This window comes from Artibeus jamaicensis, unplaced genomic scaffold, assembly GCF_021234435.1.
Source record: "Artibeus jamaicensis isolate MK-2021 breed Jamaican fruit bat unplaced genomic scaffold, CSHL_Jam_final contig_519, whole genome shotgun sequence".
Classification (NCBI taxonomy): domain Eukaryota; kingdom Metazoa; phylum Chordata; class Mammalia; order Chiroptera; family Phyllostomidae; genus Artibeus; species Artibeus jamaicensis.
This window is the reverse complement of record NW_026521871.1, coordinates 3,817,881-3,839,024: the sequence shown is the minus strand read 5'-3', so window position 1 is coordinate 3,839,024 and position 21,144 is coordinate 3,817,881. Positions and strand designations below refer to the sequence as shown.

Below are 21,144 nucleotides of genomic sequence, written 5' to 3'. Positions count from 1 at the left end.
TGCCCTCCAGTAGAAACAAGGTGCCAGGCAGGATAAAACAAGGTGGAGGGCGGGATTTGTCCCGTGAGGCTTGTGTTTGCCATCTGTGCTATAGAACATTAGAAGACTCATTTCACAATCCCCACTTCATAGATGGGGATGTTGAGGCTCAGAGAGGTCAAACAACTCTCAAGAGGTGAACCCGTAAGTAGTAAGTAGTGAAGCTGGAATACAAGCCCAGGTCTGATTATAAAAGTGCAGAATTCTTTCACTGTATCAAGTGGTTGATATTCTGAAAATGATGTGTCATTGTAAATCTATTTCTTACCACCTGGAATCTGGACAAAGGGAATCCTACTTTGTGGAACATAGGGCCTTTGGGTAGGACAGATCTTGGTTTTCATTATTTGCCATCATTTACTAGTTGAATGAGTTTGGGAAGTATTATTTCACCTCCCACAGCTTCTATAATCTCATCTTCAAAATGAGGATAACAACAGTATCTTCTTCATAATATTCTTGTGAGGCCAAACAGGTTTACATCATATAAAGTGCACAACACAATACCTGGTACACAGTAAGAGCTCAAGAAGCATTAGCTAATATTATTACTAGTGTTTAATTCATTGTGGTTCATTGGGCACGGACTGCCATGTGTGTTCCTACCTACAGTGAATAGACTAGGACAAGGGTCAGACAACTATGGCCCATGGGCCAATTCTATCCTGATGCCTATTTCTGTATGGCCCATAAGCTAAGAATGATTTTCACATTTTTAAATGGTTGAAGGAAAATAAAAAAGAAAACTATTTTCTGACATGTGAAAATTATAGGATGTTGATATTTTAGTGTCCTTTAAGTTGCATTAAAACATAGCCATGCCTATTCACTTGTATCTCATGTATAGTTGCTTTCATACTACAAGGTATGGCTACAAGGGCAAAGACTGGGTTCCTGTGCCAGAAACCATATAGCATGTAAAGTCAAAATATTTATAGTCTGGTCCTTCCCAGAAGAACTTTTCTGATTTCTGGACTAGAACATGACTTAAATGGGAAACGAGGTGTGTGAAGAATCACAAAATGTAAACTTCTAACCCTAATTTGACCATTCACGCATTGACTGACTCCTGCTACTTGCCTAATCTGTTGGCTTCATGTCTATATCTGTTACAATAGGTCACTGGACTAATTGTTTTTCTCGGATTCTTTATGGAATTAAAAAAATATCTGTGACTATCAGCTGGTGTATGAGGAAGGTTCCAGTTAGGAATAGAAAACACTTCCTACACCTTGGAAAGGTTATATAGCAGCAAATCAAAAGGCAATTACGATTTTAGAATTAACAAGAGTTCAGGAAAGGAGGCTCTGGGAAAAACTGTAATAACTGGGAAAAAGAAAATAATATTAGAGGTAAATAAATTCTGTTCACGCAGGTACCAGACAATGTAGCATGGCCCAGTGGGTAGACTTGGCAAAGACATAAAAGCACATACAGTAAGCAGCATGTGTTGAATATTTACTCTGTGCCAGACACAGTTTTCTATGTTTCTCACTAATCACCTCATTTCATGTTCCCAGCACCCTTTCCTTATATCCTCCTCATCTATACCTCTTTGGGCTGTTGTAAAAATTAATGAAGATGATACAATGAAGGGGCATACTAAAGGAACACGGCAAACCCTCAGTGAATGCTAGCCACTCTACTGTTCTTGTTGGAATTCCCAGGCCAAAGGAACAGCTTCCTGTGGCTGGGCTCCTGCCTCTGGGCTGAATTGCCCATATCTTCCTCCAGACTCTAGTAGAATGTTCTTTTGTGGCAGAAATGGGATGGGCGGGGTTCACATCTAAGTACACCTAGCTCCTATGATAAGCATCACTTGGGCCAATAATGTGGAAGAAGCTGTGGTCACATCATTGATCAGCAGATTGAACATAGTCTCTAAAAAAGAGTAGTTCTAAAAAAGAGTTTCTAATGGGGATTGGAGGTTGTATAGAGAAGTGGTTTAGAGTACACACTCTGGGGTTGGATCAAACGGGGCCAAATTCGAGGTCTACCACTTACTAGACAAGTTAGTTAACTTTCCTCATGCCTCACTTTCCTCATTTACAAGATGGGGGGTAATAGTGCTCATCATAAAGTTGTTGAGTTATTAACTGGGTTCCTAGAATAGTTTCCAGGGCATAGTAAGAACTATGAGTCACTGATTACTACCATCTCAGCTGAAAATTCAGGCTGTTCTAGGTAATCAGATTTGTATATTAAGCTTGGTCTGGCCCTGCACTATCCAAGAACTACATGTGGCTATTTAAATGTATGAATTCAAGCAAAATACAATAAAAATTTTGACTTTTTAGTGGTACTGGCCACATTTCAAGTACTCATGAGCTACATGTGGCTAGTGGCTACTGTATTGGACAGTTCAGATACAGAATATTTCCATCATTGCAGAAAGTTCTACTGGACAGTGCTGGTCTAGATGCAAGAGACATTCATAAACATACATGCTTACATTTTAATGACAGGAACAAAAAGACTATCATTCAGTTATCATTCTAGAACAAGAGGCCATTTGGAGGAGAAAGCAGGGGAAAAAAGGGGGTTGGGTGTCCATAACCTCATCTTGTGGATGAAATAAAAACTAAAGATGGATTGGTATCACTTAAAGTTACAAAGGCCCTGAGAAGAGCGATAGTACTACACAATGTAACAGGAGGCCACGGAGAAGTGGAAGATGGTGAGGTGGGCTAAATCTCTATTGACTATAGTGGGGTATCTGTCTCTAACATTGATCAATATAAGAACAGAACTTAGAGTGATGAAGATAAATACAAAATTGTTTCAAAGGTCCTCTCTGGGATAAGGGATTAAGGGGGAAAGAGGTAGGACAGAGGAATGCTGCTTCTTAAAAAATTATTGTTACAAGTGTTTCTGTACTATTCCATTTTTAAACCACTCTATATACTTTTTATAAATTTTTTTGAAAAAAGAACAAAACAAGTGATAGAATTTTTAACATTCCAGTGGAGAAAGACATTTTGCAGGTTTTTGCTTGACTGAAATCGGAATTCTGAGATATGTACTCTGCAAAGGCACAAGCAAAACCTAGCAAAAACCTTCCTCAACACATAATCTGGTTGCTCTAAGTGCATCTTGGGAGGAAGAATACATTGTAAGTGCCAACTGAGGGACCGATTGCTTGGGGGAGACAGAATGTGCTGGTGGGTGGATGTACTGGGACTGTGTGTGCGGGTGAGCAGTTGAGCAAACCTTAGTGGCTTCTGCTTGGGGCCAAGTGACAATTACAGTGAAAGCCCCTTCTAACACTTTCTGAGAACTGGAGGAGAACACAACCCTTGAGTATATCTGGAATCATAGGATAATGAATTCTCAGAGCTCTGTTACTGGGCAAGGGAGGGGGCACGGAAATGTCCTCAGTACTTGCCAAAGACCAATGGCATTGCTGCCCAACTGTGAAGTGCTGTGCCCATCTAAGTGCCATGGAAATGCAATATGTATGTACAGCTTCTCTCATTTTCCTATTCAGAAGGGCCAGAGTAGTTTATAAACCCTGTTTTTACAGATGTGGAAATTGTGACACCAAACACTACTTATGTGTAGCTCATTCAGATGGCCATTGCTCAGAAACAGGATCACTGGCTTTCAAAATAGCACTGATATTTGAAGGATAAGAGTAAACACTGGAATGTCTTAAAATCATGTTTGCCTAAATTGCTAGTGTTAAAAAGAATGAGTGTTCAAAAATATTTCAGATAATAGAAAGAGAATATTGGATTCTAGGTCTGGACTCTCACTTCTGCTATCTCAACTATTTTCTGTGACTTTGGGGAAAGCTATTATTTACCTTTACTCATAGACAACATAGAAATACTTAATATTGAGCTCTGGCTTGTGTAGCTCAGTGGATTGAGCGCAGGCCAGTGAACTAGAGGACTGTGGTTCGATTCCCAGTCAGGGCACATGCCTGGGTTGCAGGCCAATTCCCAGTGGGGAACGCATGAAAGGTAACCATACATTGATATTTTTCTCCCTCTCTCCTTCCCTTCCCCTCTAAAGATAAATAAATAAAATCTAAAAAAAAAAAAAAAGAGTTGTTTGAAATACTTAGAAAGTATTTGCTCAGAGAGGTTGAGGTACTTTCCCCAGGGAGCACAGCTAAGAAGTAGTAGAGCTAAGACTTGAGCCTATCCCCTACACTGCCCTACCCTTCCCACAAGACGGTTTATCAAAGTTTGAAGATTAAGTCCAGATGAAGATCGGCGAAGTACTTTGAAAGGCAAAAAGTTTTATAGTTATGATGATGTACATTTATTGCCAAGACCTCATCTATAACTATCGATGTAACCAGCAGGGATATTCTGAAGTGGCCTTCAAGGGCCAGTGGAGAGAATTAGAAGGGCTGGGGGAAGGTGGGAGAGAGCCCAGGCTTTCCTGGAAAGCCTCCTTAGGCAAGAACACGAAAACCCGAGTTGCAGGGTTGCTGGCTGAGTGCATGGCTTCTGTGCATGTTCATAAATATTGATTGTGATTAAACTATTATCATAGTAATGAGGGTAATAATACCTCCTACAGCCCTTCCCACCACATTACTTAAAGTCTCTACCTTTCATTAAACAAAGAGCTGCTGGCACTGCTGGGGAGTTGGGCAAGAGGCAGGGAAATGATCTCTATTAAACAAAAGCATTCTGTTCCATGCACCGATTAGGAGCTGCAGCCTCATTAACGAGGAGAATTGTTCACGTCTCCTGTTGCTCAGGGTACTGTGTTCTGAGACTGGGTCCAGGAAGTGTGTGTTCTCATCTTTCTTCTCCCCTGGGGCTTCCAAACAGATGCCCGATTGAAGTAGACCTGTTTTTCCGTCCAGTTTCCCTCATTTCTGTCCCAACCCTTCATTTCCAGAGAGGATTTCTGGAAGGCTCAGGGGCTCCTTTCAAAGCTGCTAACCCTTAAGATGGCTGCATTCTTATTGTTTGCCTAGCACAAGGATAAGCAATTTATACATAATTAATCCTCAGTACAGTGGTCCTGATGGTTATCATTCACAGATAAAAAAACTCAGGCTCTGAGAGGTGCAATGACTTCCTAAAAGTCTCACAGGTTGTGGCGTCATGGAGCTTACCTGGAAACACGGATCTGCTGGGCTTCAGGGTTTGCCTGCCTTTTCCTAATGACTTTGAACTGATTTTTCACTTGTCTACATGGCAAGTGGTCATTTTAGAAGAAACTCTTGTGTAGAGATGGGAAAGTTTTAATTTTGTAAAATTGCTAAGCAAGCATGAATGTTTACTTTTGTTTGATTATAAGTGGGAGCCTCTGCCCACCTCTGGCACTGTTGGGTTTTGCTTTGCCTTTTGAATATCTCTTAATACTAAGGAGCCCTACAGAATGCAAACTCAAAGAGGGCAGGAGGCACGTCTCACTTGTGTCCCTGGCTTCTGCATGGTCTCGGTGTTGGGCAAATAGGGGCTGTGTTATCATAACCGAACAGTAATGTTTCTGCACGAGGGATCACTTGCCACCCATGACACACTCTTTCTCCCCTTGGTTGTCTCAGTCTGAACTTGAGGGTAAGATTGTTTAACCCCTGCTGCCAGTGACAACTTGTCCTTCATTGTCAGCCTTGATAAGCTGCACAGGGGAGGATTTTTATTTCTTCTCCCCTGCCATCTCAGATAGAGTGGGAAAAACACACAAATGGACAAGATAGCAGGTTCTGCGACTAAGCTATTCAAGCCATTTTCCTTCTCTGGTCTCAGTTTACACAACTGCAAAATGGGGTGGTTAAAATGTATCACAGCTTCCCACGCTTTGTTACCAATGCCAACCTTCTGATTTTGGCTACTGCCCCTGTGCCATCTATACTATACTTACTTAGTATTCTTCTCTAAATTGGCTCAATTTTAAAATAATTAGAAAACCTTATATCACTACCATGAATGCAAATCAAAATAGACAAAATATAAATAAAATAAAGTTATTACAGGCTAGGTAGACAAGTTGCCCGCTAAGAGTACTGAGCCTGAGGCCTGCTCAAGGGCTCTCTCTCTCTCTGTTACCCATGAAGATTTGACATTTTAGAAAAGTGTGAGAAAGAGATAAGCACGCACTGGAAACTCTCTTTAATATAAGTAGAAGAATGAAAATAAAATAATAAATGGAAATGCCTTCTCACACTTTGGTTGGAGTTATTTAATGCTGAGTTTTTGTAGTATCTGACATCTCAGATCCCATGTGGTATGTATCCTATGCTTGGAAAACACTCAGTGATATACTAATAAAAAGGTTCTGGAGAAGGGAAAGGAAGGAGAAAAAGAGGAGAGGAAACTTCCTACCTGGCTGGTAGTGTTTATCTATTTCAGTGGTACAAATACTTCAACCATGATCAACATGGTGTCACCAAATGGAGAGATGGCAAATGGGAAGAGATGTGGAGAACTGGCTCTCAACAGCGGGTAGGAAGTGGGCAGATCCCAGAACATCACTGAAAATACTGGACCACAGAATCTCAACTCACTTCTGCTATATGCACTATAGATAGTAACTTCCAGATAACAAAGATAAGGCCTGTTTTTCTATTTTTATGTCTTTCTGTACCTACAAATCTAGCTCAGTAATGTACATACAGGAGTCATTTAAAACATGATGGCTGATTTAGCAACTGATTCTAATACTCAGTACTTGATGGCACAGCCACAGCAATAACCACAATAATAACGATATCTAACAAGTATTGAATCCCTACCCCATTTCAGTCACATAACAGTTTTTCATTTAATTCTACTAATACCACATAATTAGGTCACATTATTATTCCTATTTTATAGGTCAGTAAACTGAAGTTAGGGATTAATCTGTCCAAGATTATACTCTACTAAGAGTAAGAGGCAGAACTAGACAAGTACATTGAGACAAATCTGATTCAACCAAAGATATGCTCGAAGAATGGGTTATTCAATTCTGGTTAAGCAAAAGTTTTGATTAATAGAGAATCTAGAGACCATGTATGACCGAAAACTTCTTGAATTAAAATAAAACACTAAATGCTAAAAAATACACTAAATATAATGGAAAATATTTTTGATGAGTCAAGTTTTGAATGTAAGAATGTGCTAAAACAGAAGTTTTAACAGAGTCCTGGTTGGTCCTCTTATAGATAATAATTTGGGTTGCTTAGGAGAAATGATTGCTCTGCTAAGGACTGAACAGGTGAGAGAATTGTTGGTTAAAAGCTCAGGGTTATTTAAACCTTCTTACAGGTTTAAGTTGAAGGTAAAGTCAAAATGGCTATTTATAGAGCACCCACAACATGTCAGATACCATGCGAAACCTATTGCTCATTTCATTTCTAATTGTCCCACCAGCACTCTGAAGTAGGCATCAGCATTTCCACTCTACAGATGAAGAAACAGGCTCACACATGGTCAGTTGCTTGCCCACATTTCTGTTAGTCTGGGCTTCACAATCACATCTCTCCCTCTAACTTTCTGGTGATAAGCTTCTCACTGTATGGGGCTCATAGGTCAGGTCAGAATCTCTAACTTTTAATTTCAGAACAATTATTTCCTATTTGAAGCCACAGACATGTTCATTAGGTATTTCTTTCATAGCTGACACTTCTGTGACTGGTTGCTCAGCACCTCACAGTCTGAAGAAAATACTGTGCTTGTCTTATGTTCACTTTGAATGGTAATCATCTGTCTACCAAAGAGTATTAAGGAAAATGGTTAACTTTGGATGCTTATCTTTTTTCTTCTGAAAAGCTTCTGAAGGGTTGCTTGGGACAGCAGGTATGTTAATTGTCAACTGTGTTTTCGAGGAATGACTTAGAAATGAGGATGGTGTCCTACTAGGTGACAAAATTATCTGTCATAGACCCCAAAGTGGATGTCAAGTTCTGAAACATTGGGGAGTGGTTGATGAAAAAAGTTGGTAGGAGACATGGCAGATCAGTGATTTATAGTTCTGGAATGTTTCTGGGCATGGTGTTTTATTGGTCCTTGTGAATAAAATACATTACATAGAGTAAATCTTGCCTTCCAACAGTGGCTCAAGCTTTCAGAATCAGAAGATTACAGACTCAACACTGACTTATAACAGGTAGCTGGTCTCTTATGACCTCTCAACTTCTCCAGCTGAATCAATTTTGATAATGACCTTGTGTAAATCCTTAAATCCATCACATGGGCAAGCTCCTCCATAGTCAGTCTTCTGACTAGCTTTTTAACCCCATCCCTGTCATCTTCCTCATTTTGATCTGACCTTTCCCCAGCTAACAATAAACTTCTGGTTCTCCGAATGTACTAGACCTTCCCTTTCTTCTCTGTGTCTTTGTATCTTGGAATCCTCTTTGCTCTCTTCTTTACCAGGTGAAATTTTACTTATCCATTAGATCTCAGCTCAAATGTCACTGCCCGGATAGTCTCCCAGATAAGGCTGAGTCCCTTTTGGATATGGTCCCATTGTATCAGCTCCTTCTTTCTCTGAATAATCGCCATGCATGTGAACTGCTTGTTGTGAATGGATCTCCCTCATAGGAATATACAATGAAAGGCATTGTCCCTCTTATCCATTGCTAAGCACTCCATGATAGGCACTCAATAAACATGTATTGAATGAAGAATTAACATGAAACTAAAGATTATCTAGAGAGCACAAAGGAGGTAGGGAATTTTGAATGTCTATGCCTTTAGTTTTATTGCAAAACTCATTGGGTGGGGGGCAAATTATTTACAAAATATTTTTGCTGGTAAGATGTGAAAAACGATGACTTTCCCTCTGAGAAATGATATCAATTAGTGCATAGTTCCTGGAAGAGCCACTGATTGACTTCATTTGTGGGTATCTGTGCTTTTGTGGGTATAACATTCTGGTCATAATAAAGGAGAAATTTTAAGGTGGAGTCTTAGTAGCTGTGTGACTTTGGACAACTTACTCAACTTCCCACATGTGTAAAATGGGGATAATAATTGTATCTATTGCATAGGGTGAATGTGAAGGTCAGATGAGAAAGTGCATGTAAATCATTTAGCATAGTGCCTGGCACATTGTGTGTGTTCAATAAACATCAGCTGTTACTGCCATGGTAGGCACTTCCACTCTGGAAATGTAGAGGCCAACTGATCTGAATCTCCTGACTTCAGCATCTGATCACTGGACAATATTACCTTCTGGGGATGGCCCAAAACCTGTCTGTCTGTACTACCATCACTCACCCACACAGTAGAAAGTCATTTCTCCCATGCTGGGCGTTCCCCAAAGCCAAAGCAAAAGTGGAATGCCATCAGAGGCAACATTAACAAACTGATGAACATTCGCCACCCCTAAAATCTGAACTGCTTCCTGATAGAAGTGAAGATTTTGGATCTGGTTCTGGCTTTCGACCAAGGTGCCAGTCTTGTTCTCTGGTGTGACATCTAGAGCTCTGCACAAAAGTAACCCTTGCTGCTTGCTGGTTGATCTATGCTAACCTCAGCCCTGGTCATGGATTTTAGCAAAAAACATGTCTACTCTGTTTTGTTTCTAAATAGCAAAACAATATACTAGCGAAAGGAAAAAAAATGTGAATGAGGGTAAGTTGAGACCTAGGAGATAGGGCATATCCCCTAGGGTTTGGGCTCTTGACAACTCTAAAATGGACTTTGTTGTCCTTGTCCTGAAGGGCTTCCATGTTACACTGTGACCATCTCAAATAAATTTGCTGGATGGAGGGATCTTAGATGAACTCTAGGGGGCTTTGGAGGAGTTGATGTATTTGTTTTGGTGCCAAAGGTGAGGGTGGGCTCCTCCCACATCTCCCCTCTTCCTTAAAGCCTCTAGAGTCTGGAGGAAGGGTGGATGCTGGTTGAGCTGGAGGGCTTAACCTCTCTGAGCCTCAGTTTTATCATCTGTGGGAGGACGTTCTGGGATGATATTGTTCAGGGGATTCACACACACACACACAATCTATTTAAATCATTTAGCTCTGTGCCAGGCACTTAGCTATAGCTCTCATAGCTATTTCAGACTTTGGAATTCATCTAATACAACTGGCGTCATAGTATACCAAAGGGAATTAAAAGCCAAGCTGTGTCTCCCCGGTGAGGGGCAAAGCTGCTGTCCCATCCCAGGTCTCCCAAGTCTGTGCTTTTTATTGCACCTTATTGGCTCTCATTCAGCTTGCTGAGCTCCTCAATACATCCCAGTTCTTGGGCCTCCCACCTGGCCCCCACCAGTAGAGTGTCCAGCTCAAGTGCCTACTGAACCCCTAAATCCTGTTTCTGTTGCCTCCAAAATATCTGGCCAAAATTCCTCCTGCTTTCCTGCCTCACAGCCATTGCAGTTGTCTTGTCTAGAAGATTTCCACCTCTTTTTTTCCCATGGCTGTAGCCCCTTTAAGTTTCAGCTCAGAGAGCCTATCCATGCCCATCCTAGCTGAAATAATACCACCCCCTTTCTTTCTCTCTTTCTGGTTTGTGGCCTGTCAGCACTTCCTCTATACTATAATTTTCTTTTTTTTTTTATTGTCTCCTTCCCTAAATGTAAGCTCCAAGAGGATAGAGAACACGTAGTCCCTAACACCTAGCACAATACATGACACAGAGATGCTCAATAAATACATGTTGGGTAGGTGAATAAATGAATGAACGAATGAATGAATGAATGGACAAAAGGTTTCCAGAATCAGCGTATTTGTTAACAACTGGACAGAGCCAAGGGAAGGATTTTAACTTCCTGGGAGAGGGAACTGGGCACCTGCTTGTCCCCCTTTTTGGCCTTCTAAAAGAACAGCGTGAAGCTACCTACAAACAGGGACTCTTGCAAGCAGGCAACCCACACAAAAGCACATCTTGCAGGCAGGGGAAATGGGCGGATAGTTGCTAATTGCGATTTCCAACTGGGCTGATCTTTCCGAAGTTCCAAAGGCGCCTGCCTCCATAAATCCCAGGCTGCTACTGCTGCTGAGGCAGGGGAGGGAGGAGGGGCGGGTGCCTTGGGCGCCTCTTGGGCTGGCACGAAGAAGCCACATCTCATCCTCCCTCCTCCCTGCAGCTCCTCTCCAAGGGAGGAAGCAATGCAGATGGAGACGAGAAATAAATATTCCTGCCTGCTCTGTGCCACTGCAGACGTTTTCCAAAATGTCTGGCTTGGACCATGAAATCAAGCCTACCCAGGAAAGGAGGCGCTCAGCAGGAGACAGAGGGGGAAAGGGTGGCATATTTGTCGATACTTGTCAGCTTTCTGGGGGGCAGAGCACATGGCTCATTCTTGGCAGCCCTGCTGAGGTGGAGACGTGGTAAGTGCACAGTAATACTTGAAGAATTGAATCAGAATGGGAGTGGAGTTCGGGAAACCCTGCCAAGGTATCGGCCCTATCTTCAGCCTTTGTCCTGGGTCCCAGGACTTACTTCCAGTTCTCTCATTGTTGATGTCAAGGCTCTTTGCACAACACCTGCTGCCTCCGCCCAGCTCTTTCACCTGCACCGCACTCCCAGGCAATCAACTCTCTCAGGCTGCAGGAAGTCTCCAGAAGCCTGTTCAGATTTGGGCAGGAGCTCTAAATACATGTGTGGAGATATTCCCACCACCTCTAAGCACAGCTCAAATTCTTGAACACTGGAACACAGCAGGAGATGAGAACATAGGCTGCAAATGATAAGTGGGTGCTTTTGGCCTGGGGGTGGCTAAGTATGTGGGAGAAGTGCCACTGAGGAAGGAAAGTTACAGGCCCCGCAACAGGCACCGAAGTGTTGTGCAGTGGTGGGGACTTCACTAGGCATGCTGTGTGGCTGCAAAATGTCTCCGAAAAGGGAGATGAGAGGATGACAATTTCAGCTTGAAAACTCCTGCATAGGCTCTGCTAGGTTTTCTTTGTTTCAAATGCTCCCCTGAGAATCCCCACTGGTATCATGCCCTTGATGTGGCTGCCATGGGACCACCTCCCACTAGTCCTCTTGGTAAGTCAGTAATTAGGGTGGGGCTCTTGGTGGATTAAATTCTGCTCAGAAAATTGTAGAGGAGCTTTTCTGGTTTTCACTGGTTCAAGTCCAGTGCAGGAAAAACAGTTCCTCAAAATGAAGTCTCAAAGAAAGTGATATCTTTTGTGGGTGTCAGGGGAACGTTTTCCAAAAATGTTGCATTTAATTTTGCCTCTTTTCACCATTTTCATGACTTCACTGGGAATGAAGGATTATCTAATATTTCCCATTTATGTGCCCTGAATCCTTCTTCATGCATCTTCCCCACTCACTTGCTCATCTGCCTTCTGGTGCCAGGCAAGTGCTGGCTGAATCCCACTCTCTTCAGGAAGCCATTCAATGGTGGGGCGAGGCTGACTGAAGACCTGAGTTCCCATCCCCACTCTTCCCATTGCTGTGTGACCTCGGACAAATGACTCCCCCCTCCCTGGGCCTTGGTTTCTTTGTTTGTCAGAGGAGTGGGTTGGGTAGATTTTCTTTCAGTTGTGACACATTATGGGTGGTTCTACAGAAAGAAATCAGATAAAATTCCCATTGTCACCATCTTCTCCCCACCCTCTTTCACCAATAAATTCTAGGCACTGGGGTGGTCACGCTTTCTGGGATTGAGTTCAATACCTGGGAAGGTCAGAGCTGCATATCAGAACAAGCTGGGCATGAAGATACATAAATGCGATCTAGAACTGCTTTAAATGTTTTCTGTCTACATTTCCTTTAACTCTCAGAAAATATGATGTATCTATTAGGGAAAGACCAAAGTAGGGCATGTTTGGAAAGAATGTGTGTATGTAGGTCTGTATTGTATAATAAACATATTAGATATAGTTTATTAATAATAACTGGTATTTATTGAGGACTACTATGTGCTTAGGACTATGCTAAGCTCTTTCACTTACATTATTATCCTCACAAGAACTCATTATGGAAGACATGATTTACTTTCCACTTCCATATAACATCAGTAGTAGACTGCAATTAACACACACATATACACATGTACAAAAGCAAAATGACACAACAGCATACCTCTCTCAAACCAAAACAAAACTCAGAGAGGACAAGGCTCAGAGAGGATAAGACACCTACTCAAGATCACACAGCTGGTTAATACTGGTAATGGGATTTGAACCTGTTTTTGTTGCATTCCAAAGTCATTGATGACTCTACCTTGTGCTGGGTTTTGTCATGGCATTCAATGCTTTTTAAAAAACTTCTTCATAAAGTAAGTCTATTTTAAAGACTCATGGATAGGTGGTCCTAAATTGCCTTTCCTATGGCATTATCAGAGGAAAACAGCTAGTTTCAGAGCCAGCAAGACCACTGCCATCAGAAATGAAAAGAAAGCATGTAGCCGCAGTGCTTGCCTAGCACAGGAAGGGAGAACTGGGTCCCTGGAGTGGTCTGGGGACCAGTGATATGCAGTCACCATCTCTGTTTACCCACAGAGAATTAAACTGGCCTCTGCCCATTATCTAACTAGCTTCTATGGCCATGCCTAATTCTGGCACAGACTTAGAGCCTCTCAGAATTTGTACAGACTTGATCATCTGCACCAGAGGCTGTAAACTCAAGTGTCCCCAAGCCCAGGCAGGTCTGTGAATGAGTCAAACAGCTGGGAGGGGGCTGCAGGAAGCTGGCAAATGCTTGTCTGGACGGTGAAGACCACTGTGACTCAGCTCCAGGAGACTGCTGCTATCCCCATAGGCAGGCTTTTATGAAGCTGCTAACTGTCCACTTTATCCAGAAAGTCCAGGAATACAGCCTTCTCTGCGAATTCTCCTGATTTTTAAATGTGGACAACTAAATTCAGTTAGGAAAAGTGGACCCAACGAAGTGAGTATTAATGAAACACAGTTACAGGTTCTATCTGACCTGTAGATCTCCATTTGCAACCTCTCAAACTAATTCTCAGATGAGGAAATTATAGCTCAGAAACGTTGAGTGATTTGCCTAAGACAGGTAAGGAGGGCTCATGCTGGCGCCTCTCTGTTCGGACACAACATACAGAGACAAATGCGTGTGCGCGCGCGCACACACACACACACACACACACACACACAGACACTGTATATTCACAGATGAAATAGAAACAGTTTTGGACTGCCTGCTGTTAAGAAGTGTCCTGCTCATTCCCCAAGTGCGGTTGTCACACACTGGTAGTTGATTGCAACTGACATACAAGCACAAACTAAAACGAAATGCCACAGTGACACTCCTCCCTGATGTCAGCTCCTTGAGACTTCTTAGATCATTTCTCCATTTGAATTATTACACATTTCCTTAATATAAATAACAATGTAAGACTCTTTACTTACCGTAAATGACAAAAATGAAGAAAACAAAGTCCCTTCGTCATATCTGGATAATTTTGCCAGTACTCCTTCCAAGATAGTAACAAACTAGTAAAACAGAAAAATAAAGGAGTTATTATTTCAAAGTAGAATTGTTCACAATAAAGAACAACATTTTTCAATCATGTAGACACCAGCATTGAGTCCTCTGCTCAATTTTTATATTTTATTATTTGATTTCAGCCTTTAGGGAAAGGCTGCCTTTTTACATAGAAATATTTGACTTATCCGGCTTTCTCTTCATTATTATGTGATTGCAAATAGAGAGTGTTACAGAAGTGCAAAGTGACAAAATATTATTGAGTTGCATATAGCATGCGATAATATTAAATGCATTTTTCAAAATCCAAAACTGCGCAAAGCCGTTTTTATGTTACATATTAGCACTACATTTAATCCAATCTATTTTTATTTGTATTTTATCAGTAATTTGGGGGAAACAGAAGTTTAGCACTGGCAAATATACATGTCTTCTCATTCAACATTACTTAGTTAAAATTCTATAATTCATGAGGGTGACTGAAATAGCTTTATCTGACTTTTATGTTTTATTATGACTCTCACTGCATGTGAAACTAGAGAAAGGGGGTTTTCATGATGGCAGAATTCCTTATTACAATTTAACTTTCTGTATTTAAAAATCTAACTTTGTCGGTGCTGAAAAACAAAACAAACATTTCCTGCATAACCTAGCTCAATGTTTGGGGACAAACTCTTATTAAGTTAACATATGCTACTGCATCGATCATCTTCACATGGCTTGCAATCATCAGAAAAATCATTCAGAGCTGAGGCTGAGTGATGTACAATCTTGTTTCCTGAGAAATATAAGTATCCAGCTCAACTTTTTAACGTGTTACATTTTAATGGAAACGCAGACATAACAAAGCAATGTTCACAATGAAACATTTCACCTGAAACTGAAGGTTACCTTTGCTACCAAGAGTGTTATCATTTCTTTAACAGTTTCTTCAATTAGTTCATCTATTTTTGAATGGTATTGATGCTAAAGAACACAGAAAGACAAATATTAGCATGTTTGGGAGGTGATGGCATTGCATCAGTCAGTAATTTTTAGACTACACAATTTATAAACAAAGCCTGGCCTACAGACCCAATTTATTTCCATGGTTCCAAAAACAGCTCTAAGATTCTGAGTATTGGCCTTTAATGGGGAGAGATCTGAAGCGCTTCAAAAAATTACCAGGTGCTTGTTCCTCACCCAGTGCTTTTGATGGCTTTGATATGTGTAGAGACAGACATACACGCATTTACAAATAGTTTGCATGGATGGCTTAACAGCCTAGCAGTGTGTTGATCTGGGTCTTACACAGCACTATACAAAAACAATCTAACATGGGGGAAGAAAAATTATTTTTGGAAAACTGCTGGGGGATGTGACTTAGGGAGTAGCATCCTTCCAAGGGGAATTTGACCAATACATTGAGAAGGATTTTGCAAAACTGCTCTAACACCTTTGGCTGTTGGCATTAATGCCTTAGAGCCCCCAGTTCTATTTCGGGTGTCGACTCAGTGTCGAGGTGCTTTCTGAACCTTGTGGCCACCACTCATTTTCTCCGTTAATGGATCAGTAGAGCCAGGTTTAGAGCTTCTAATGAGACTGCTATTAAGTTTTTCATTTTTTCTAACTGCTGCTATTGGCTATTAAGTTTAAATAGTAATGCAAAAACAAACCCCCACACAAACAAAAATCTGCTGCAAATGCCAGGAAAAAACAAAAAGTGATTTCAACAGAAAACACTGTATGCCAGCTCCTTGACATTTGTTAGATCGTTTTAGTATCCATTTGAATTATTCCCCATTTCCTTAATAAAAAACAACAATGCAAAACATTGCTACTTGGAAAGAATGCACTTACCCACTCTTTAGCAAACTTTCAGAGGGATGAATAATTAGGAACAGGAAAAAAAGGAACAGTGCAAATAAAAATTAGGACAAAAGGACACATGAGAAAATAAAAATTAAACCATCAAAAAAGCTATGAAAACATACAGAAATAATAAGCCATATTAATGTGGTTTGATATTCTGATAACTGGCAATCAGAATTATTGGAAGTGAGCAGAGAGATGTGAATTATGTTAATTTATTTAAAGTTATAGGGGAATTTTGTTGTAATTGAAAGACCTAAATAAAGTCCCAGGGCAACACTGCTTAGCTATGTTGCCTAAGAAAATTTAATGCAGTTTCTTCACCTGTAAAAAACAGATAATACAATACTACAACCTAGGACCAATGGGGGAGGAGAGAAGCCAGTACAAATTACTGATTTTGTCATGGGAGCGAGGCAAACCCTGTATAAAGACATTTAGCAGGTTTGTTGTTTTTGTTGTGATTATTGGTAAAAAAAACAGGGCCAACTCCTCTCCTGGCAATCCTGCTCTCAGGCTCATGGATCTGTTTTGAAGATCTAGTGAGGTCCTAGATGTGGAAACATTTTGTCAAGTTATAATCACAATTTCAATACTATTTGGTCAAGTTCATAAAGTAGAAAATAAGGGTCAGAAGAGATGGTCTCGTTCATTCACCTCAGTTTAGTTTCCTTTAGGTGATTAGAGAAAAATGAGAAAGCAGATGACCCATGTTGCATAGTCCTGATAAATAGAATCCATGTTGGCTCTGCTGCTAACTTCACAAAAGAATTTACTAGGAAGTGGAATAAACCCGGATCTAAATGCAAAAACTATCTGCAGAATTCTGTGCTAGAAACACAAAGAAATGTGTCAGAACAAGGGAATTTAGCAATACTGACAGGGCTCCAAATTCATTTTTAGGTCTTGAGATAAGATCCAGAATCCCATGTTTAGTTTCCCTCCTCATGTGACTGCCTCCTTAAATTTTCTTTGGATTGCTATAAATGATTTACATTTATTAAACTAAGTATGAGACTTAACTAACTCAGAAAAGCTAGTTGTAGACAAAAATCATACAATATGAAATATTAAATAAAGGGCTTCTTAAAAAGCAAAGAACATCAGTGAGAATAAAAACATTCTCTCCAAAAACTGGGCTAAAATGGCAGAGATAAGAGTGATATTCTCTATGCATCAAGCAAGAAAGATGTCCCTGGCTGGTGTGGCAAAGTGGATTGAGTGCTGGCCTGTTGAACTAAAGGTTGTAGATTTGATTCCCAGTCTAGGGCACGTGCCTTGGTTGTGGGCCAGGTTCCCATTTGGGAGTGCATGAGAGGCAAGCACACATTGATGTTTCTCTCCCATTCTCCTGCCTTTCCCTCTCTCTAGAAATTAAAAAAAAGAAAAAACCTTAAAAAGAGATTTAGGGAAGATTTGTCCTGAGTAGTTAACATTATCTTTCTTGAGAGACCAACAAGCTTTCTCTTTAGACATGGGGCGAGGGGACTTCAAACTTTTTTATCCTCTGAGGAATCCAAATGACCAGAGGGGAGAGGGAAGGGAATTTAAGGGGGGAAAGGGGGAGGGATTTGGAGGAACAAATAGGAAGGACACAGGGACAAGAACTAAGGGGGGTGGAAATGGGAGGAAGGTGGGGAGCACAGGGCGGGGGAGGCTGGGATGGGAGAAATAGACAAAAAACTCTACTTGAAAAATAACTAAATAAAATTAAAAAAAAAAAAGTGCGTGGAGACATGGTGGTTTACAGGAACCTCATCTTGCTTTCAATTTTTCCATGCCAAACTTGGCTCTGTCTGCTTTACAGGTACTCCTACTCTCTCTTTTACTCTATGTGAATATTTTATTTCCACTGCTGTCCACATTCCTTTTATTCTGCTTAGAAGAAAGTATTTTGATATGATTATTCTGCCTCTTACTTCCAGAGGAAACTTGAAGTATGTCATCTCTGTTGGTCTATTTCCTCATCTCCTCAATGGGGCTACAGTTATCTCTGTTGTGAATATGGAAATCATATTCATCTAATAAGGTAATAAAACAATGCATGGAAATATGGTTTAGAAACTTAAGTGTCATATGGCAATATTACTGCTACCTAACTAATGATTAGCATGGTGGTTACACATGGTTATACATTTCTCTAAATTCATCTAAAATCAATATACTTTGTTGCGTGTAAATTATAATTAAATTATAAAGTAAATTCAATTAAATAAATAAAATCTACTTTGGAGAGCTGGTAGGGCAGGGTAATATCTACTCTGCTTATCATGTAGCAAAGGGGTACATACCAAAGCAGTTTTCATTCCTATACAAGTAATTACAAAATACGCAGAATTCATTTTACCAGATTTTCCCAGACTTATTTGATTAACCTGCCTTTGTGGAGTAATAGTGAGTGTTCTGCCTTTATTCTGCTCTTTCTTGGTAGAGTAATTGTTCCATGCAGATATGAAGCTGCATGAAGGGTATAAGTAATACTGGGGCATTGTTAAATTGCTATCCCCCCCAATTAGATGATCTTGTCACAGAATTTCTTACAGTCAGATGAACTATCTAATTTTATATGCATTCCAATGTGGATACAAAGAGGGATTTTTCCTATTTTTGTAATTTTCGATCCTTTCTGCTGCCCTTTGTGGATTGGCTCGATAACAATAATAACACTCGTAAATTATATTCTGGGGCCCTAGCTCCTGATGACAAGGGAACTACAAATCTTCAATGGCATGAAACATTTGGGGAGTTCACTTTTGCTTCTAATGAGCTAAGTTGCTGCAAATTCACAATCACATTGTGAAAATCATTCCACTTGACTTTCTGTACTGCACATTTTGCCTTGTCATGGAACAGATTGTGTGTATGTTGTCTTTCTCTTAAGACCATCTGACCTTGGAAATGAGATGAAAACACACTAGACCAAGTGAGAAACTATTTAATACACAATTCCTCTCTATTGGTGCTTTGCAAATTTTAATGAAAAAATAAATATTTAAGAGGGAAACATATACTAAATACATATTTCAACAGCTGCCCTTAGATGATACTTTACCCCGGTAATGAAATTCAGGAAGTGATATTAAAATTGTAGAATACTGCATCACCTGGCCAGCATCTGGTCTCAAACACCTTGAGGGCATTGGAATACAGGTGGAAGCAAGTAGCAGTAAGTAGATTTATAATATAAGTTTAAATATCAAATACTTGCAAAGTGATAACTACAAGAATTAGACTTTTATCTCTTCTCCCAATTTCAGGATGTTTCCAGTCATCCTCAGTCAATCTAATTTTAACTGTTCTGTTTTATTTTGGAGATGAATATCCCTTCCTCAAAAGTGAGAAGAGTTAACAAGAAACTATTTGCATGAGACCTCTCATTGAAGTTCTACTCAAGGTTACAGCCACAGAGCAAGGCCCCTCAGAGGACTTGTTATTTCTCATCATACATTTCCAAGTGGTGTCTTTAGTGTGGCCTAAAACGTTCACAGGTCCCCTGAAACTGTATAGTAAAATTATGTGATAGTGCTTTTTCCTGGGAAATGGCCTCAAAATTTCATCAGATTTTCAGTTGGGATCTATGAAAACAATCCCCCTCCCACAACTACTCTTCTGAAATGCTAGTTCAAAAAGAAAAAAGTTAAGATTAGAGTGACTTGGTTTGTTTGAAAGAATTATTTAGCTGTCTGACCAGGTATATGGGAGTCCTAAACATGGCCACAACCCAGCCAATCTGAAGAGGGACAGGAAAAGCTGCTGAGGGGAAGGCAGGCCAGTCCTCGTGTTCCAACTCTTCCCCACCATGGAATAGCAAGAGTATTCTTGCGAACCTCAGTTAAAAGGGACACATCAAGAAACTCCGAGGAATGAGTTCATAAAACATAAACAAACTTTTGTGTTTTAAAGAATTACTATAAAAAGTGAAAAAGACAACCTATGCAATGTGAGAAAAATAGTTGTAAATCATATATATAATAATAGTCTACTATGCAGGATATGGAAAGAACTCATAATGAAATAATAAAAGGTTGACTCAATTTTTAAAGTGAACAAAGAATTTGGGTAGACATTTCTTCAATGAAGATATACAAATGGTCAATAAGCACATGAAAAGATGGCCAACATCACTGTAAATCAAACCTGCAATTAGATAACACTAGAATGGCTATATATAGTTATATACCAAAGAGAGTTGAAAGCACAGATCCACATGAAAACTTCTATACAGATATTCATGGTGGCATTACTCGGAGTAGCTAAAAAGTGGAAACAATTCAAATGTTCATCAACTCAGGAACTGATAAACAATATGGTAGATCCATATAATAGAATATTATTTAGCTATAAGAAGGAAGTACTGATACATGTAACAATATAGATAAATCTTTTAAAATATTTTATTTATTTATTTATAGAGAGAGGGAAAGACAGAAGGAAAGAGAAGGAGACAAACACTGATCAGGTGCCCCTTGCGAGCCCCTAAATGGTGTCCTGGCCTACAGCCCAGGCAAGTGCCCTGACTGGGAATCAGACTGGTAACCTTTCAGTTCACAGGCTGATGTTCCATCCACTGAGCCACACCAGCCAGGGCAACATGGATAAATCTTAAAAAACATTACACCAAGTGAAAGAGGTCACAAAAAGCCACATATTAGTATATTCTATTTATATGAAATGCTCAAACAGGCAAGCTTTTATTATTGCAAAGTAGAGTAGTGGTCACCTGTGGCTGGAAAAAGAGAGTTGGAGAAGTATATTAATAGGTCCAGGTTTCTTTTTAGGGTGATAAAAACATCCGAGAATTGATTGTAGTGATGGTTGCACAACTTTGTGAATATACTAAAAATCACTGAATTGTACACTTTAAATTTTATGGTATGTGAATTATATCTTAATGGAAAAAAAAAAAGAAGCTCCAAGGGGAGAAAAATTCAGGAGGCACAGGATTCTG

General features: G+C 40.1%; 1 protein-coding gene across 2 annotated transcripts in view; it reads right to left on the bottom strand.

The window, feature by feature from the left end:
• The window catches only part of CADPS (calcium dependent secretion activator), a 452,323-nt gene that overhangs the window by 52,655 nt on the left and 378,524 nt on the right, over positions 1-21,144 (bottom strand). The window contains exons 25-27 of one of the 2 annotated variants that reach the window (XM_053668933.1): positions 16,185-16,199; positions 15,237-15,311; positions 14,270-14,353 (exon numbers count right to left, since the gene is read on the bottom strand). In XM_053668933.1, the coding sequence (XP_053524908.1) occupies positions 14,270-14,353; positions 15,237-15,311; positions 16,185-16,199 (174 nt within the window). The remainder of the gene's footprint in view (positions 1-14,269; positions 14,354-15,236; positions 15,312-16,184; positions 16,200-21,144) is intronic. The other variant, XM_053668932.1, reaches the window with a different exon arrangement.